Source organism: Hypanus sabinus, chromosome 2, assembly GCF_030144855.1.
Source record: "Hypanus sabinus isolate sHypSab1 chromosome 2, sHypSab1.hap1, whole genome shotgun sequence".
In the NCBI taxonomy this organism is placed as follows: Eukaryota; Metazoa; Chordata; class Chondrichthyes; order Myliobatiformes; family Dasyatidae; genus Hypanus; species Hypanus sabinus.
In genome coordinates, this window is record NC_082707.1 from 137,164,942 (window position 1) to 137,185,405 (window position 20,464).

Genomic DNA, 20,464 nt, shown 5'->3' on the forward strand with positions numbered 1-20,464 from the left:
AGGGGTTGATAAGCTCTTGATTATTAAGGGAGTCAAGGGTCATGGGGAAAAAGCAGGAGAATAGACTGAGAGGGATAATAAATCAGCCATGATGGAATGGCAGAGCACTTAATGGGCCGAATAGTCTAATTCTGCTCTTATGTCTTATGGTCTAGCATTTCGCCGCTATTTTTACTGTGAAGACATGAAGGCTGTGGAAGTAGGATAAATAAATGGGATAGTCTGTGATACAGTAAAGGAGGAGCTGTATGTCTCAGAAGGAATGAAGGTAGAGCATTTCCAGAATCTGACCAGGTGTATCCAAGAATACTGCAGCAGGCTAGTAGTAAAACTCTGAGAACTCTGGCTGCAATGTTTACATCATTGCTAGAGTCAGGTGCCAGAAGACTACCTCTTAAAAGGGTAGCAAAATAATGATAGTTCCACATGGTAGGCTGCTTTGGACAGTTACACTTCATGCACTCCAGGGGGCACTGGCTAATTGGTTACACAAATGACTTAGCAAATAAATCAGAGGATGTTAGCAGTGTGTTACTCAGACTGGAGGCCTGTGACTAGTGGTGTGCCTCGGTTCGATGCTGGACCCATTATTATTTGTCATGCCTATCAATGATCTGGATCAGAACCTATGAGATGACACTAAAATAGGTGGTAGAGTGGACAGTGAAAAAGGTTATCAAAAATTGTTGAAAGATCTTGATCAACAGAATAAGTGGGTACAGGAATGGCAAATGTAATTTAATTTGGATAAGTGCAAAGTGTTACATTTTGGAAACTTGTAGGACTTTCACAGTGAATAACAGGATACTGGGGAGTGTTGTAGAACAGAGGTACCTTGGAGTACGAGTACCATGTTTCATTGGAAATGGAGTCACAGATAAAGTGGTAAAGAAGGGCATTGTGTATAAAAGTTAGGAGGTCAAGGTGCAGTTATACAGGGCATTGGTGAGGCTGCACTTGGAGTAATGTGTTTAGATTTAGTCACCTTGCTATAGGAAAAATATTATTGAACTAGAAAGAGTGCAGAAAATATTTACAAGGAACGTTGAGGAACTGAGTTATAGTAAGAGGTTGGAGAGGTTAGGACTTTGCCCCTTAGACTCCTTTGCTCCAAGGAATAAGCTTAATAGAGGTTTATTAAATCATGAGAGCCATAAATAGGATAAATGGACCAGAGTTGAAGTATCAAGAATTAGAAGACATAGGTTTAAGGTGAGAAGGGAAAGATTTAAGAGGATTACAAGGGTCAACTTTTGTAACACCAAGGGTGGTATACATGTGGAATGAGATGCAAGAGGAAGTGGCTGAGGCAAGTTCAATAGCAATTTTTAAGACAGTTGAACAGGTATATGGATTGAAAAGGTTATGGGCCAAAACTGGCAAATAGGACTAGCTTGGATGGAGCATCTTGATCCCCTTGGACCAAGGTCTGTTTCTATGTTCTAGGATTCTGCAACAGAAGTATATAAATCAACACATAGAAAGCCATGAGTATGTCTATGAGTATATTATCTCATTCTCTACAATTTTCTGACACCTTTCACATTACAAATTTTGCAGGAAATGAGGACGGACCATTTTCGTACTTTAACGAAGAAGCTCAGAACCATTCTGAACGGAAGGACCGAACTATCGTACTAATGGGCAGCTCAGCACAGAAAGTTTCAGTAAGACTGAAGCCTATTGTAATGCACAAGTCTTCGCAAACAGACATTTCTATCTCAGACACAGACACCACTGGAAATCAAGCTGCTTCTCTGGGAAAAATTAAGACAGACACCTCACTGCTATCTCCAAATATACTTCCACTATGCCCAAGCCCTATTCCGGCTCGCAGAAGACCTTGTGTTAAATGGGAAAACATGGCTTCCTTTCATAAGCCTAAAGGAGATGATTTTACTAAGGACCATCGAATATTTCAACTAGAAAAGGTAAGAACTGATTTTTCCCCTTGGCTCAATCATAATTAAACTACTTAAGAAGCAAAAGTACATATATTTTGGTCATTGTACCAATACTCCCCATTATTTTAAAAAATACATGTTAAAACTAAACTTCAATTTCTATATCTAATACACTCGTTTAGAAAGAAGTGCTCAGGAAATAGTTTGTGTGATATCCATCCACTCATCTATTTCAATAATATCACTGAACCAAAGTAAGACAACATATCCTAGTTAACTGTACTGTGTCAGCCTGGTTGGAGCAGGCAATGAAGGAAAACTTAAAACATGTATTCTTCTTTCTCTCTGTGGGCATTTCCTTGTAGAATAGGTAGTTTTGTTTATCAACATTTAAGTACTTTAATACCTGCATAATCTGTACTGAAGATCTTACAAAGGCAGATGAGCCAATTCAAATTCAATAAAAATTCTGTTGTGTAGCATTAAAGGGATTTAAGCAAGACCATAGCATCTAGTTTCATCCAGTTTCTTAATTAAAACATCAAAAATAGCATTGTCCAATATTTGTGAAATTAATAGCAAGGTAAAATAGAAGCTTTAGAAAATAGGAGATCAAAACAATCTGAAAAGTTGTACATAATTATATTTTTTCCTGTTTTTAGGAAAGAACCCAGCTTCGAGAAGAGAAGGAAAAGCTGCACATTGAAAACACAAATCTGCAGACAAAGTTATTAGAGGCAGAGCAAGAAATTAAAGCTCTTGCAGAACAACTTGATTCATTCCGTAAACATATGATCATAGATCCAAGCAGCTCTTCATAAGCATAATTTAATATCATTTTAGTACTCATACCAACTAGAGTGAATTTAGAACGTTAAGGAATTGAGGATTTTTTTTGGTAAAAATAACTGGATATTTTCCCACTATTTAACTTTGTTTTCCTTGGTAGTCAAAAATGATTAGTTTTTAGATTGCAAACTTGAGCATTAATACAAACACTAATTACAAGTTTATGAAGAATCAAGTGCATCTCTAAGCAGGAGGTTGAATTTGAGTGGATATTTGATGAAAAATTGTCTTCGGTGGTTTCAGAAACCGAAATTGACAACTTAGTAGGATCACACAGATGTAGTTTTAACTGGTATTAGCATAAAATTAGAAATATCACAAATGTTACAATCGATAGATAATAGGCATCTATCATTATCAAACTATATCATCACCAAAAGTATTTGCCTCCTATTTTTGTTAGGAGTTAAATGCCAAAAATACTTAATGTGCATATGGATTGTTTAATTATGCAGAATAAAACATAACCTCATTTCTTAACAATGCAATCTGAAGTTAAAGCAAAAAAAAGAGGTAAAATTAAAACAGTTTTTAAAAAATACATACAGTAAACTCTTAGACTGTTTAGTCATTCTTGGAGAGAGACAATTGAGGTAAAACATTCCTTGATTATACATCAATCTTTATTAATGTCAGTTTTAAATAAACTGAAACTAGGCAGTTCTATCAACCACGATCAAATAGCCATGGTGACCCACATATTGATAGGTTACAAGGTTTTTATACCACTATTTTTGAATTACAATAGTAACTGCATTTCAAAGTACTTTGCGATATCAAGCCTGAAAAGATACTCTTAGTTTATTCCTGCTGTTTAAAAAGCTTTGTAAAAATGAGAAAAAATATATATGCTGTATATGTATCTTAAACTATGTTGAGCCACTGAAACAACAAACTAGCATGAAGCTTTCATTTAACGTTTATATATGACAAAGCCAATCATCATTCTAAAGCCTTCAAATTGCATTTCTCCAAGATAACCTGTTTAAAAAGTTGATTAATCTTACTGATGTAATCAGTATTTAAGTCATCAGAAATGACTCATAGTGACTCAAGTGACCTAGGATTACTCAGAAGCCCCATAAGTCTAGATTTTAAAAATGTCATAGATATTACAAGGCATAGTCAGCATAGGCAATCACTTTTGCTGCTTCATTGGCATTTATGGCTTCTCAGCTACCACATATTAAATAGCCATACTCAGAACTGAGCTGATGACCAAGGTTGAATGGCTAAATTCAGCAATTGCAAATATGTTGATTTTTTTTCAATAGCAAAAATGCTTCACAATTTCATGTATGTATGAACCAGAATGCACAAAGCATATTTGCTAATATTTATGAGTCTATAACTAAATGACATTGCATTTTTGTACTGTACATCTCTCGGGATCATCCATAGCTTTTCTCTAGATTACACGAACTATGGAAGTTTTTTGAAATAAGTATGCTGATGCTTTAGTGTAAAATAACTCAAATATTTGTATTGTAAATATCAATATAATTCTAAAACGCCTGTGATCCACTCAAAACCCAGAATCGGTGTCAAACTTCCTTGCCTTTTTATGAAACAGTAAAACTGAAGCAAACATCAAAACGTGGTCCAAATAGTTGACATGAAATAAATGTAACTATTTTTATCTGCCTGCATCAACTCAGGTAAGAATACAGGGTATGACAAAAAATTTGAATATAACTTAGTTATCACTCAATTTGATTATAAAATGCACAAGATGCAAAAAATGTATTTCAATTGGTTTAATAAACTGCCACTCTTCTATATGCATTGCAAACCCAACCGTGTATATTACGCGGGCTGTGTTCTGTACCTGAAAATTAGATAATAATTCGGTCAACTACAAGGCTGTCATATACTCACAGAGTTTGATTAAGATTGTCAAGTTAGCAGGCTGTAATAACAGAGATGTTAGCTGTAATTTCACTTAGATCTTTACATATAAGCAAAATGAGCTTTAAAACTTAGGTAAGTAACTCTTTTTATAAAGTAAACAACAAATTGTGCTTTTTAGTGATTGTATATATGTATAATTGTATGATAAGTATGTTTTTGTACACCTGACTTGTTTGTGATGGGTAAGTGATCTGTAGCATGATGTAATAATGAAAATGATCTTACTTGTTTAAAGTATAAATATTAAACAGCCTCAAAATAAAATTCCCTCTTGTCTATTGTGTTTTTAAAAAGTTAAAGTCTAATATCTTAAACTTGCTCCGGATCCAAGAGATTAGAATATGTTACATGGTGCCTGGAATTTTTTTTGCTTAAAAGGCTAAGAATAGGGAGTGAAAAGGGAGACTGAAAGAACTGGATTTATTGAGAGATCTTATGTTTTTAAGTTGACTTGAGGTCCAAATGCAAAATTATTTTAAAAATTACATCAATGATTAATGACACAAAGGAAGCCATAGACAGACATATCGAAATAGGAACTAAAACTGTTGGCCACTGGGAAATTCTGCTTTTTGCGGTTGGAGCAGAGGCCCCAATCTATGTCGAGTCTCACCAGGAAGGACTGCTTAGGGCCCTGAATGGAGGTGAATGGGCCGGTGTAGCACTTATGCTGCTTGCAGGGATAAGTGCCAGATTAGTGGAGAGGGTTAGATGGATAAGGAAGTCGTGGAAGAAATTAACCCTGTGGAAAGCAGAGAGATGGTGGGGGGAGGTAAAGATGTCTTTGGTGGTGGGGTCCCATTAAAGAAGTTGCAGGAAATGATCTGTTGGATGCAGAGGCTCATGGGATGTTTTAGGTAAGGACAAGAGGAACTCATCCTTGCTAAGCCAGTGGGAAGATGAGATTGAGGGCAGATATCTGGGAAATGGAGGAGATGTGGGTGATGGCAAAGGTCAATGGTGGACAAAGAAAAATCCCATTCTTGAAGGACAATGACATCTCTGATGTCCTGTATACGAAAGCCTCATCCTGCAGCAGAGATGAAGGAAATGAGAAAAAGGAATAGTATTTTTACATGAGGCAGCGTTGTAAGAGGTATAGCCAAGACAGCTGTGGGAATCAGTAGGTTTATAAAAAATATTTGTAGACAGTTTATCTCCAAAGATAGAGACAGATAGATTGAGAAAGTGATTTTCAAAAATGAGCCAAGTTCATTTATTTAATTATTGCAAAACAGCACAGAACAGGCCCTTCCAGCCCTTTGAACCACACTGCCTATCAATCCCCCGATTTAATCTGATAAACTGTATAATTTACAATGACCAATTAACCTACCAACCGATAGGTCTTTGGACTGTGGGAAGAAACACCTAGAGGAAACCCATGCAGTTACAGGGAGAACGTACAGGCACTGGCAGGAATTGAACCCAGGTCACCTGTACCATAAAGCGCGTTAACCACTATGCTACTGTGCTGCCCATTAAAGGGTAGGGTGAAAATTGGAGAAAAAAATTGATGAAATTGACAATCTCTGCATGGATACTTGAAGCAGCACCAATGCAGTCATCATTGTAGCACAGAAAGACTTGGGCAGCATTACCATGGAAGGCTTAGAACATGGACTATTCCATGTAGCCAACGAAAAGGCAAGCATTGCTGGGGCCCACAGCTACACCTCTTCAGTTTGGAGTAAGTGGAAGGAGCCAAAAGAGAAATTGTTGAGAGTGAGGATCAGTTTGGCCATATAGAGTAGGGTGGTGGTGGAAGGGAACTGGTTGCGTATGTTGTCAAGAAAGAAGTGGAAGGCCTTCTTGAAGGGGGATATAAGTGTATAAGGACTGGACATTCATGGTGAAAATGAGGGAATCAGGGCCAGGGAATTGAAAGGTCTTGAGATCAACAGCATGTGAAGTGTTGCAAATGTAGGTGGAAAAGGACTGAACTAAGTGGGCTAAAATGGAGTTTAAGTATGTGAACACGATTTCAATTGGACAGGAGCAGGCAAAAACAATGGGCCTATCCAGATGGTCAGGTTTGTCATCATCCTCCTCTCCCCCTCCCCCACCCACCTTCTTATTCTGTCCCTTCCTTTTCAGTCCTGAAGGGCCTCAGCCCGAATGTCAACTGTTCATTCACTTTCATAAATGCTGCCTGATCTGCTGAGTTCCTCCAGCATTTTCTGTGTGTTTCTCAAGATTTTCAGCATCTGCAGAAAATCGTTTTTAAAATGTGACAGGATCATTGCAAAGGCTTTTCTCTCAAAAATCCTTTGACAAATCTTGATGGAAGATAAGGGTTCAGAACTTTGCCTCCAGTCAAATTGGTATGGATCTTTAACAAATTTATAACTGTCAGACAAGCAGGCATTTAGAACTATTAACCTTAAAATAATTAATTTCAAAATTACTTGTTTTCCCTCATTCACGGACCTTGAATCTCTATTGAATTTAAATAGGGTTTAAAATCCTACACCAGGATGAATCGAGCAATGAGGCCTTATGAGAGAAGCAATCTCATGTGTCACTTCATGGGTCTTGGACTTCTGAACAAAAGCAACTCCAATCAACAAGTTTCACCCCATACAATCAAAATGGGCAGCATCTTACCAGTTTGTTAGGGCTTCATTATGATTTTTTTTGTCTGGATTCTTTCCAATAACATAGAAGGCAACATGATTGCCATTGTGGAACATGTCCTTGGAATGCCTGTGATGTACCAGTTGTATTCAGGCAAAGAGAGAACAAAGAGCTCCAGTAACTGGACCATAATAATCATATGAAAATAATTAATGGAATTGTTGGCATTCAATGTATTAATCTGATGGCATAAAACATGCAATGCAATTAGAAAAGGTGTTATAAATTCAACCCAATTTTAAATTTGCCCCCCCCCCCCCAGTAGGGAGGGATTAAATATTTTGCAACCAGTTAACAATGAGACAATTACAGAAGGCCTAGTTTTAATCAAAACAAACAACAGGGAACACAACAGTACGGGCCCTTCAGCCCACAATGTTGTGCTGACCTTTTAATCAACTTGAAAACCAACTTAATCCTTTCCTTCTACATAACCAATTATTTAGGAGTTAAATACAAACCAGCTATTTAGCACCTATATTCTGAACCACCATTTATGTTTCATAATTGATTTGTGATCCAACTCTATGTCCCTCTCAGCTTTCTTTGTTGGTCGCAGATTAAAAATTTATAATTAAGCTTACTGTGAAAGAGGGATCCAAATTTCCATCACCCTCTGCACATATTCATTTATTTATTGATACAGCATTGGGTAGGCCCTTCCAGCAACACTCAACAAACCCGATTAACCTTAACCTAATCAAGGAGCAATTTACGATGACCAATTAACTTACCTGGTATGTCTTTGGAGCGTGGAGCAAATTGGAGAATCTGGAGAAAACCCATGCATTCCACAGGGAGGACGTAGAGACCTCTTACAGAACAGCACAAGAATTGAGCTTCAAACTCCGGAATGCTCTGAGCTGTAAAAGTGTCGTTCTAACCACTACGCTACTTACTTCAATCAAAAACAGCTTGGCCCTAATTTCTAGATTCCTCAGCCATAAAGTTTTTCATTCAATTTTTGAGTTTCCTAATATTCCCACTGTTATGAAGAGGTGAATGTTTGTTGTACAACATCTGGGCAGGTAGATGGAGACATGGCAAAGTCATTCAGTCAATAGTGCTTATGAATAATATGGAACAGAATCCAAAGTGCAAGTGGCAAACCATCCCACAGCATCTAAAATCCATTCATCCAGGAGATGATGTACTGTTTCCTGGCTCACCCCGTTGCCATCAAACAGGACTCTTCTCATGATAGCATGATCCTTAACTGAAATTATGTGGCTATGGACATGGGAAGACTGTGGGAATACTGTATTTCCCGAGACCAGCAGTTCCCAACCTTTTTCATGCCATGGATCCCTAACATTACCCGAGGGTTTCCTGGACCCAGTTTGAGAGGTTACAGGTTGAGAATCCTTGCTTAGACTTTTTTGTGAACTTGTTGCTGTACTGGAAGCTTGGACTTCCTCTGTGCTGAGGGTGGTTATCAAGTAGACTAAAGAGCAGAGCCTTCTCTAGGCAATGTGACTAGAGGCAGGTTGTCTCAAGGCTCATTATTGGTAATCTATTAGTTCCAAGTTAACTCCTGGAACTTTTTGAGGCAAAGGAGGAAGCCGTTCAACCTCGCTGATTAGGAGTAGGTAACAGTTTCCAGAGCTGTTTAACAATGATCATTTGGGTCACAAGTTTCAGTTATATACACACGTTTTAGATTTGCAGACTGTCAATTGAACCATGCCAAAGCTGAGAAGGTTTGCTGATATTTGCACTGTATTTTCTTATCCCAGGTTACTTAGACAAAAGGAGGGATGCTGGGGCCTTGATAGATCTTTGCATTGTCTTTAGCTACAGTGACGTCTCAGAGAAATGGAGAATAGCCAATGTTGTTCCTAGATCATCCAGCAAATTCTAGGCTGATGAACCTTACATTTGTGGTAGGAAAATTACTGGCAAAAATTCTTAGGCATAGGATTTTCTCACATTCACTAAATACATGGTCTTTTTTAAAGCTTTCTGCTGAGGAGATTTTGTCTTATGAACTTTAATTGAGATTTTTCAGGAGGTGACAAAGATGATTGATGAGGGTATTGCAATAATGTATGCATGGATTTAGTAAAATATTCAAAAAGGTCCCTCAGCCAAAAGATTAAATCACATGGAATACTTTGTGACTTTGTAGACTAGATTCAAAATTGGTTTGGCCATAGAGAAAATGGTAGAGGCGCAGATATGCTATTTAGATGTCTGTGACAAGTGGCACTCTGTAAAAAATGAAGGGCATAACTTTAAGGTAAGGGGGAAATGTTAAAGGATATTTACGAGGCAAATTACTTATTTTACAAAAATAACAAAAATGGTGGGTGCCTGGTTGCTGCCAGGGAGGTGGTGTAAGCAGATATGACAGCAACTTCTAAGAGGCATCGGCACACGAACAAGCAGAGAATTAATACATTTAGATCACAGTCAGCACAGATATCATGAACCAAAGAGCCGATTGCTGTGCTATGTTCTATTGTGACAAAGTGAGTTGGTCAGAGTGACAAACTGATTCAGCAGAAGAGTTTCATTACTAAGGTAAATTTTGGGTGGGTGTTCAAAATTTGTGACCTGACAACTGTTTATCTGATAAATGGTTCAAAAATGACTAAATTACAATACTGGCAGCTTGTGCTTTGAACCATTATTCCAGTGACAATAGTTTGAATTTCACTCTGGCAGTTGGAGAATTTAAATTCACGCAATTCAATAACCCTAGAATGTACTAAAAGATCAATTGGGTTAATTACCTTATCAATCCTCAACAAAATGATGACAGTGTTGTCAGCAGCACCAAGTTGCAAATAACCTAACTCACTGATGCAGAGACAGCTTAGATTTTTTAAACCCTATTGTCTTTTTTGACCTCACACAGAAATTTGTCTTCAGACTGTCACTTGAACCATGTGTTTCATCATGGCAATAGAAACCATGATCTTAACCAACACATTAAAATCAGACCCAATCTCAGAGCAGGAAGGTGCCAAACAATGCTGCTCATCATCCCAACACTCTCTTCTTTGAAACCTCAAAATTGAATTACTTAATAGCTGCCTACTGTCTCTTCAGAACCACAACTTCAGCTGCAGTATGCATATGAGTATTTGGAGATGCAGCACCGAGATCACCATTAATAAGTTTATGGAAGCATGAGAGAATACGCTTGACACTCAAATTATAATGGTTCTCTACTTATCTGTTCCCAGTGCATTACACTGCCTTTCCACAAAAAAAAAATCCACAATTAGACAGTGAAAGACACTGATTACTTCCCATATCTCAAGTGCGGTCCCTCAGCAAAGACAGACATAACTTTAAAATCTTCAGTAATCAACATCTTTCTCCACCTGCAAATATGCTTGAAAATTAACACTAACACTTCCATAAGATCAAAATCTATCAAGCAGCAGTAATTTGTGCCCTCTTATAATATTTTAAGACTAAGACAACCTACAGTAGGCACTTTAAATTACTGTAAAGATAGAACAGCAACCATCTTCGCAAGATTCTCCAAATCCACTGTTAGGCCAGTCTAACAACATCAGCATACTCCCCCAGGTCAATATCAACAGCACCTTGGGCCTAATCATACTCAGTTGCCTCCAAAGGGCAGACCACACCACACCTGGATGCCTAACACCAAACTTTAGAAACATATATACTTCTATTCCAAACTCTGTCATGACAAGAGATTACCAGGTAGTTGGTGAAAAGTGCTAAGGATGTCATCGAAGTTTCCTTGAAGGTAGTAACATTTCCATCAACTCTCTCAAATCCCTTGTCCAGTGAGAGGGAGCATTCAGGCTGGCATTGAGAACATAATATATTTGTCAGCTACAATTCTGAGCTCCCCAGAAGATAGCCTGTTTACAAGGGTCAGGCTTGTCTACTTTGCTGCAATAACCTACTTGTACTCAGTAAGATCATTCATACATTTTGGAAATATCTATGCACGCATATAACTCTTCAGTGATTTTAAATATCTTTTTATTTCCAAAGTCTTTACATTGAGTTGTATATTCCATAAATCTGTAAGTGGATCCTGAAACTCAATTCATCTAACCAGCGGCAACAAGAAATATCAATGTTACTTGGACAACAGATCAGAAATTTGTGCCTTTTTAAAAAACCATATATAAAAGAGATTTCCTATAGCATCCACATCCATTTATGATCAGTAAACTAACAACACTTAATGATATTTGATAACTTTCTCAATAAAATACTAAGCAGTCCATCTTTTGGATGATTTTGGAACTGCACGTGTCTTCACTGGGGTGAGTTGTGGTGGGGTAGCAGTTACGGATTTTTAAAAGCATTACAGTGCTGAAGGGATACAAATTGAACCGTGAAATATGTACTAAAAGACAATGGTGTCAGTCAGTTGGATACAATTAGGTGCCTTTTCACCTGTCAAACCTGTAACTGATGTACTAATTTAAATCACAGATAAAAGCAGATAATTAGACAGTTTGTTTTCTTTGTTAAAACTATAGCTGAATGTAGTTCTGAAGTGGAAACATGCACTCATTCTGGTGTTAATGGCCATTTGTTTAAGGCCCAATTATACATGCAGAGAAAATCAACCCACTCTTCATTATACATGAAATTTACAAAATCTGCAGGCAAGTAGAGGTCTCATTTTTGTTGAATACCATGAATGTTGTTTCTACTTATAAAGGGAAAAAAGTATTTTATTCATGTGACAGAGCATTCCAACCTGCAAACAGGTCAGACCCAAAGGAACTCATTGTGTGGATGGTAGGCATTCAGTATTCATAAATTCACCTGAAATCCAACACTTTACCATGTTGACAGGCAAGGATCCTAATTGTGTTAATGAAGCACTAAGAATTTCACCACATCCATGCATACTTCAATCTCAAAACAAAACTCCATTTATTAATTAGTTCATTTTTAATTACTACATGGCCAAAATCTTTATAGTAATTTAGAAAATCTCAACTGCTCACAGCTTTTCATAGCCTTCTAGCATTTACACAGTAAAATAATTTTAATAATCACATTCTCATAAAAAAGGACATTTGTACAATGAACATTTTCAATGAACATAAAAAAATGTTTCTTGTTTTCGGTAGTAAACAACATGTACCATGTATGCATAATTATTTATTTAAAAAGGCCTTTACCATTCATGTACCCTAAAGGATAAATGAATGCTGTAATTTTCTGACCTTGGGTAGATAAAATAATTCTAGCTACAGGTACAAACTTCACTGTTGCACTAATTGCAAACAATGTAGCTCTAAGTGTCAACAGTTTATGCAGGTATTCAGAACGAACTGTCATGTCCATTTAGTATCTCCCATAACCCCCTCGTCCACTATAGTTTCCCGTATCTCCATACCCTCCTCTTCCCCCATAACCTCCTCTTCCCCCATACCCTCCTCTCCCACCTCTACCTCCCTGGCCACCCCCATAGCCACCACCTCCATAGCCACCCCCATAGCCACCACCTCCATAGCCACCCCCATAACCGCCACCTCCACCCCCCCAAGAACCACCTCCTACCCCTTGTGCACCTCTTCCTCCACCACCCCTGCCACCTGCACCTCCTTGTCCACCACCCCAACCACGACCGCCACCTCCACCACCAAATCCACCTCTCCCACCATCTTGTCTCTTCTGCCATGGTGGCATCTCTGGTGGTGGAGCTTCTATTTCAGATGGCCTACCTCCTCGGTCAGGCACTCTCCCCATCAGAACCTGCACAACAAAAAAACACAAAATAATTCTGTTTTTAAGACAGCAAAGAGAGGGTTTTCTATAATTTAAATAACTTAGAGCAGTAATCAGTGTATCAACAATACTCTGGTCAAAGTCAATTATTGACGGAGCTAAAGAAAACAAAACAGAAGCCAAAACAAATTGCTGATAGCCTCAGTTCAGCCTCAAGTAAGTATGAAGGAGACAAGAAGAGAGAACCTTTATAATGTCACAGAATCAATGGCAAAGAGTAGAAAAATGTATGCAATAGTTGTGGGTACAAATGCATTGGAAAATTTGTATTGAACTTAAAACAGAACAGTGGCAGTATTTCCTGGATTTCATCCAACCCTCCAACTACACATTTAAGAGAAAATCTGCAGATGCTGGAAATCCAAGCAACCCACACAAAAGCTGGAGATGCTTTGACTAGAGTATTGTTGATACACTGAAACCCAGCAAGTCAGGCAGCAGGGCAGGAAGCAGGAGGGGATCATGAGAAATACAGGGTAGCCAGGAAGGAGCTTAAGAAAGGACTTAGGAAAGCTCGAAAGGTGCATGAGATGGCCTTGGCATGTAGGATTAAGGAGAACCCCAAGGCGTTCTATGCGTATATGAAGAACAGAAGGATGACAAGAATGAAGGCGGAGCCGCTAAAGGATAAAGAAGGCAACATGTGCCTGATGGCGCAGGAGGTTGGGGAGGATCTGAATGAATACTTTGCTTCAGTATTCACAAGTGAAAAGGACCTTGATCAGGGTGAGTTTGAAATAGAACAGGCCTGTGTGCTGGACAATGTGGAGATTAAGGAAGAAGTGTTGGATCTTCTTAAAAACATCAAGATTGATAGTCCCCAAGGCCAGACGTGATATACCCCAGGTTGCTGTGGGAAGTGAGAGAAGAGATCGCTGGAGCAGTAACTGTGATCTTTGAATCCTCTTTGGCTGCAGTGGAGGTGCCAGAGGATTGGAGAATGACAAATGTAGTTCCCTCGTTTAAAAAAGGTAATAGGAAGAATCCTTGCAACTATAGACCAGTGAGTCTTACGTCGGTGGTCTGCAAACTATTGGAAAGGATTCTTAAGGATAGGATCTATGAGTATTTGGAGAAATACAGTCTAGTCAAGGATAACCAACATGGCTTTGTGAAGGGAAGCTTGTGCCTCATGAGCCTAATTGATTTTTTTGAAGAGGTAACAAAAGAAATTGATGAGGGTAGGGCAGTAGATGTGGTCTACATGGATTTTAGCAAGGCATTTGACAAGGTCCCTCAAGAGAGATTCATCCAGAAAGACATGAGGCCATGGGATCAGTGGAACCTTGACTGTTTGGATAAAAAATTGGCTTACAGGAAGAAAGCAGAGGGTAGTAGTGGAAGGAAAATATTTATTTTCCTGGAGGTTGGTGACTAGTGGAGTACCGCAAGGATCTGTCCTGGGACCCCTGCTCTTTGTGATTTTTATAAATGACCTGGATGAAGAGGCGGAAGGATGGGTGAGTAAGTTTGCAGATGATACAAAGATTGGAGGAGTTGTGGATGGAGCTGTAGGTTGTCGAAGGTTACAAGAGGATATAGACAGAATGCAGAGTTGGGCAGAAAAGTGGCAGATACAGTTCAATCCAGATAACTGTGAGGTGATGCACTTTGGAAGGACAAACCAGAAGGCTGAGTAGCTGAGTACAGGGTTAATGGTCGGTTACTTAAGAGTGTGGATGAACAGAGGGACCTTGGGGTTCAAATCCATACATCCCTCAAAGTCGCTACACAGGCTGATAGGATAGTTAAGAAGGCCTATGGGATGCTAGGCTTCATTAATAGGGGGATTGAGTTCAAGAGTAGGGAGGTCATGTTGCAACTCTACAAATCTCTGGTGAGACCACACTTAGAGTACTGTGTTCAGTTCTGGTCACCTCACTATAAGAAGAATGTCGAAGCTATGGTGAGGGTGCAGAGGAGATTTACCAGGATGTTAAAGAGCAAACACGAGGAAATCTGCAGATGCTGGAAATTCAAACAACAACACACACAAAATGCTGGTAGAATACAGCAGGCCAGGCAGCATCTATAGGGAAAAGCACTGTCGACGTTTCGGGCCGAGACCCTTCGTCAGAGGAATATATGGGTTGGCACAACACAGAGGCCTGTACTGTAGTATTCTAATGTCTAGTGTCTATGGAAAAGAGTACAGTCGACATTTCGTGGTGTTACGTCCGTGGCTCCCTACTTTGTGAGAATCGCCAGATCACTGTTGGGTTGAGTCAAAAGGGGGCCCAAGGCAGGAGGGGGAGATGTGCAGGATGTCATGTTTCTCCCCCCCATAGCGATGTAAAGCTACGGGACATGGCCATTGTCTCTTGGAGACAGATTTGTGGGTCGAGATGCTCTGCTACGTGAATGCCCTCGGGCAAAGTGGGCTGGTTGAGGGAGAGATTGCATCACCCCCAACCTGATTGACATCTATGACCCTGCGAGTCAGAATAAAAGAGGGGCTGTAGGAACAACCCCTCAGACGCACCAGAAGAAACGTTAAGCAACCACGTAACAACAGACGATCATCGGAAACCAAGCCACGTGCGTTCAATTCCGTGGCTGGAATTGGTGGCTGAAACCACGGAAAACGGCTTTTTAGCTAACAACGGGGAAACCCGCTCCCCTGACTCAACGGATTGACATCACAAAAGACTTGGGCAAGTTTAAACCGCATCACTTTTAAACCCAACAACGCTGCAGCTTGAACGAACTGATAGTGACTTATCTTTCCATCGGACAATACAGTAACCCCGAGACAACGAGAGTTATTTCTTATCGGTTATTATTAAACCCGCGCTTAGATTTAGTATTGACGACGTATATTATCTGTATGTTTGCATTAATCTTCTTTTTGTGCCCTTTATCAATAAATACTTTTAAAAATAGTACCGTCAGACTTCAACGGACCTCTCTATCTTTGCTGGTAGGTGATCCAGTTACGGGAATTTCGTAACAGTGGCAAAACCCTTCAGCAGGAGGAAAAAATGAGTAGAGTTAAAAGGTGAAGGGAGGGGAGAGAGAGAAACACAAGGTGATAGGTGAAACCAGGAGGAAGAGGGGTGAAGTGAAGAGCTGGAAAGTTGATTGGTGAAAGAGATACAGGGCTGAAGAAGAGAGAATCTAACAGGAAAGGACAGAGGGCCATGGAAGATAGAAAAGGCAAGAGCACCAGAGGGAGACGATGGGCAAGCAAGGAGATAAGATAAGAGAGGGAAAAGGGGATGGGGAATGGTGAAAGGAGGGCATAACTGGAAGTTTGAGAAATCGATGTTCATGCCATCAGATTGGAGGCTACCCAGCCAGAATCTAGGGTGTTCTTCCTCCAACCTAAGTATGGCCTCAATGTGACAGTAGAGGAGGCCATGGATAGACATATCGGAATGGGAATGGGAAGTGGAATTAAAATGGATGGCAACTGGGAAATCTCACTTTTTCTGGTAGATGGAGCATAGGTGCTCAGTGAAGTGGTTTCTCAATCCATGTCAGGTCTCATCAATATATAGGAGGCCACACCAGTATCACTGGACACAGTATATAGCCCCAAAAGACACACAGGTGAAGTGTTGCCTCACCTGGAAGGGCTGTTTGGGGCCCTGAATGATAGTGAGGGAGGTGGTGTAGGGGCAGGTATAACACTTGTTCTGCTTGCAAGGATAAGTGCCAGGAGGGAGATCAGTGGGAGGGATGAATGGACAAAGGAGTTGTGTAGGGAGTGATCCCTGTGGAAAGCACAAAGTGGGCAGGGGGGTGAAGGAAAGATGTGCTTGGTGGTGGAATCCTGTTGGAGATGGCAGAAGTTGTGGAGACTTATGTGCTGGATGCAGAGGCTGGTGGGGCAAGAGGAACCTAATCCCTGGTAGGGTGGCAGGAGGATGGGGTAAGAGCTGACATGCATGAAATGGTAGAGATGCAGTTGAGGACAGCGTTGTTGGTGGAGAAAGGGAAGCCTGTTTCTTTGAAAGATACCTCCTTCATTCTGGAATGAAAAGCCTCTTCTCCTAAGAGCCGATGCAGCAGGAACTGAGGAACTGAGAGAATGGGTTGGCATATTTACAAGTACAGGTGGCCCCCGCTTTTCGAACGTTCGCTCTATGACAGCTCACTGTTACGAAAGACCTATATTAGTACCTGTTTTCGCTAACCAAAGAGGATTTTCGCTTTTATGAAAAAAGACGCCCGCTTTATACGTGTGTTTACCCCAAGAAAGACTACCATGTTCATGAAGCCTTGTACGGGCAGTTGTGTGCGTGCCGATTTTTTTCTCCAAATCAATTTTCGCTCGCTGTCTTCCCAATGTTGATAAGTGAAACTACACCGTATAAACAATATTTCTACTTTATCTAGGCTGTATATTTATATCATTCCTGCCTTTACTATATGTTCATGTTATTTTAAGTTTTATGTCTTATTTGGTATGATTTGGTAGATTATTTTTTGGGTTGGGGAATGGTCAAAATTTTTTCCCGCATAAATTAATGGTAACTGCTTCTTCGCGTTACATTTTGGCTTACAAACAGTTTCATAGGAACGCTCTACTTTCAGATAGCGGGGGAGACCGATACCAGTATTCAAGGATATACAGTCCAGGTAGCTGTGAGATTCTGTGGGTTTATAGTAGACGTTAGAAGATAGAGACAGAGAGATCGAGAAGGGGGAGGTTGGTGACAGAAAAGGACCAGGTAAATCTGAGGGCAGAATGACTGTTGTTTCAACTAAAATATATAAAGTTACTTCTGAGCTAGAGGAAATCCAAACCTTGTCCTGACCAGTTAATTTTTATCTCTGCTGGATTACCATTTTCTTTTAAAACTACATAGTGAAATTCTTCACAGATAATTCAACTGCATTTTGAAACTTCTGACTTGTCAGGATGAATCATACTAATGACCCATAATGCTGCATATAGCACAGTACAATAATGATATCGTTTGGTCTTTAATCAAATCCCAAATCCACAGCAAAACATAAAATTCAGCCTTCTTCTGATTAAAATCATTTGCCATGATACCCAGGAATAACAGAAGGACTCCAAATATGCAGCCGTTTTCACTTTATGACATTAAGATTCTGTAGCTTTAATGCAATATCCTTTCTTTGCAAAGGATACAAGGTTCAACATCAATTAGGTTTGAAATGCTCAGTCACAAGCACATGACGCAAATGTAGAAAATAGTTATTCACACTCCCAAAATAAAATCATGTGTCTATGTGTGCAGTGATTTGACGTTTGCTTTAAAATATACAAATAACCTAAATTATGCTAAATATGATTTATCCTTCTTTGAACATTAAGTGACTTGCAAACATTCTGATGTTTCTGCTGACGCTGCAAGAGTCATATGTGGAAATAACGCCAAATGAAAAATTACATCACTTCAATAAATGCTATCCAGAGTCAAAACTAGATATGTGTCCAAATGCAAATAACCCTACCTTGTTAATGGCACAGGATGTTCCTTCTCTTAAGGAACCACTGCTGGTCTTCAGGATTTTGGACAAGTCCTCACGCGCAGCCAGGAGGTGAGCGAGGGTTACAGTTGACATCAGCGATAAAGACTGCCTTTTTGGTTGATAGACTTTTGCCATTTTGTCTGTATTTGCCTAATAAAAGAAAAAGACTATTTTTTAATTTTTCCATATTTTCTAAATGATCACACAATCATTGGTCCAGTGATCACAATAGCATTAGCTTCAATATAATTATGGAGAAGGACAGGACTGGACCTAGAGTTGAGATTTTTGATTGGAGAAAGGCTAACTTTGAGGGGATGCGAAGGGATTTAGAGAGAGTGGATTGGGTCAAGTTGTTTTATGGGAAGGATGTAATAGAGAAATGGAGGTCATTTAAGGGTGAAATTATGAGGGTACAGAATCTTTATGTTCCTGTTAGGGTGAAAGGAAAGGTTAAAGGTTTGAGAGCACCATGGTTTTCAAGGGATATTAGAAATTTGGTTCAGAAAAAGAGGGATGTCTACAATAGATATAGGCAGCATGGAGTAAAGGAATTGCTCAAGGAATATAAAGAATGTAAAAGGAATCTTAAGAAAGAGATTAGAAAAGCTAAAAGAAGATACGAGGTTGGTTTGGCAAATAAGGTGAAAGTAAATCCGAAAGGTTTCTACATTTATATTAAAAGCAAGAGGATAGTGAGGGATAAAATTGGCCCCTTAGAGAATCAGAGTGGTCAGCTATGTGTGGAACCGAAGGAGATGGGAGAGATTTTGAATGATTTCTTCTCTTCGGTATTCACTAAGGAGAAGGATATTGAATTGTCTAAGGTGTGGGAAACAAGTAAGGAAGTTATGGAACCTATGACAATTAAAGAGGTGGAGGTACTGGCGCTTTTAAGAAATTTAAAAGTGGATAAATCTCCAGGTCCTGACAGGATATTCCCCAGGACCTTGAGGGAAGTTTGTGTAGAAATAGCAGGAGCTCTGACGGAGATCTTTAATATGTCATTAGAAACGGGGATTGTGCCGGAGGATTGGCGTATTGCTCATGTGGTTTCATTGTTTAAAAAGGGTTCTAGAAGGAAGCCTAGCAATTATAGACCTGTCAGTTTGACATCAGTTGTGGGTAAATTAATGGAAAGTATTCTTAGAGATAGTATTTATAATTATCTGGATAGACAGGATCTGATTAGAAGTAGCCAGCATGGATTTGTGCGTGGAAGGTCATGTTTGACAAACCTTATTGAATTTTTTGAAGAAGTTACGAGGAATGTTGACGAGGGTAAGGCAGTGGATGTAGTCTATATGGACTTCAGCAAAGCCTTTGACAAAGTTCCACATGGAAGGTTAGTTAAGAAGGTTCAGTCGTTAGGTATTAATGCTGGAGTAATAAAATGGATTCAACAGTGGCTAGATGGGAGATGCCAGAGAGTAGTGGTGGATAATTGTTTATTGGGATGGAGGCCGGTGACTAGCGGGGTGCCTCAGGGATCTGTTTTGGGCCCAATGTTGTTTGTAATATACATAAATGATCTGGATGATGGGGTGGTAAATTGGATTAGTAAGTATGCCGATGATACTAAGGTAGGAGGTGTTGTGGATAATGAGGTGGATTTTCAAAGCTTGCAGGGAGATTTATGCCGGTTAGAAGAATGGGCTGAACGTTGGCAGATGGAGTTTAATGCTGAGAAGTGCGAGGTTCTACATTTTGGCAGGAATAATCCAAATAGAACATACAGAGTAAATGGTAGGGCATTGAGGAATGCAGAGGAACAGAGAGATCTAGGAATAACTGTGCATAGTTCCCTGAAAGTGGAGTCTCATGTAGATAGGGTGGTGAAGAGGGCTTTTGGAACGCTGGCCTTTATAAATCAAAGCATTGAGTACAGAGGTTGGGATGTAATGTTGTACAAGGCATTGGTAAGGCCAAATTTGGAATATTGTGTGCAGTTCTGGTTACCGAATTATAGG

The 20,464-nt window shown here is 39.5% G+C and overlaps 2 protein-coding genes across 2 annotated transcripts in view; one reads left to right on the plus strand and one right to left on the minus strand.

Moving 5' to 3' along the window:
- Positions 1-4,907, plus strand: part of LOC132384505 (RAS guanyl-releasing protein 1-like) — a 99,380-nt gene extending 94,473 nt beyond the window's left edge. Inside the window, exons 16-17 of the mRNA XM_059955660.1 lie at positions 1,561-1,931; positions 2,567-4,907. Of these exons, the coding sequence (XP_059811643.1) occupies positions 1,561-1,931; positions 2,567-2,725 (530 nt within the window). The 3' untranslated portion in view covers positions 2,726-4,907. The remainder of the gene's footprint in view (positions 1-1,560; positions 1,932-2,566) is intronic.
- Positions 4,908-12,161: 7,254 nt separating this feature from the next.
- The window catches only part of fam98b (family with sequence similarity 98 member B), a 42,090-nt gene continuing 33,787 nt past the window's right edge, over positions 12,162-20,464 (minus strand). The window contains exons 7-8 of the mRNA XM_059955681.1: positions 18,477-18,644; positions 12,162-13,013 (exon numbers count right to left, since the gene is read on the minus strand). Coding sequence (XP_059811664.1) covers positions 12,603-13,013; positions 18,477-18,644 — 579 coding nt within the window. The 3' untranslated portion in view covers positions 12,162-12,602. The remainder of the gene's footprint in view (positions 13,014-18,476; positions 18,645-20,464) is intronic.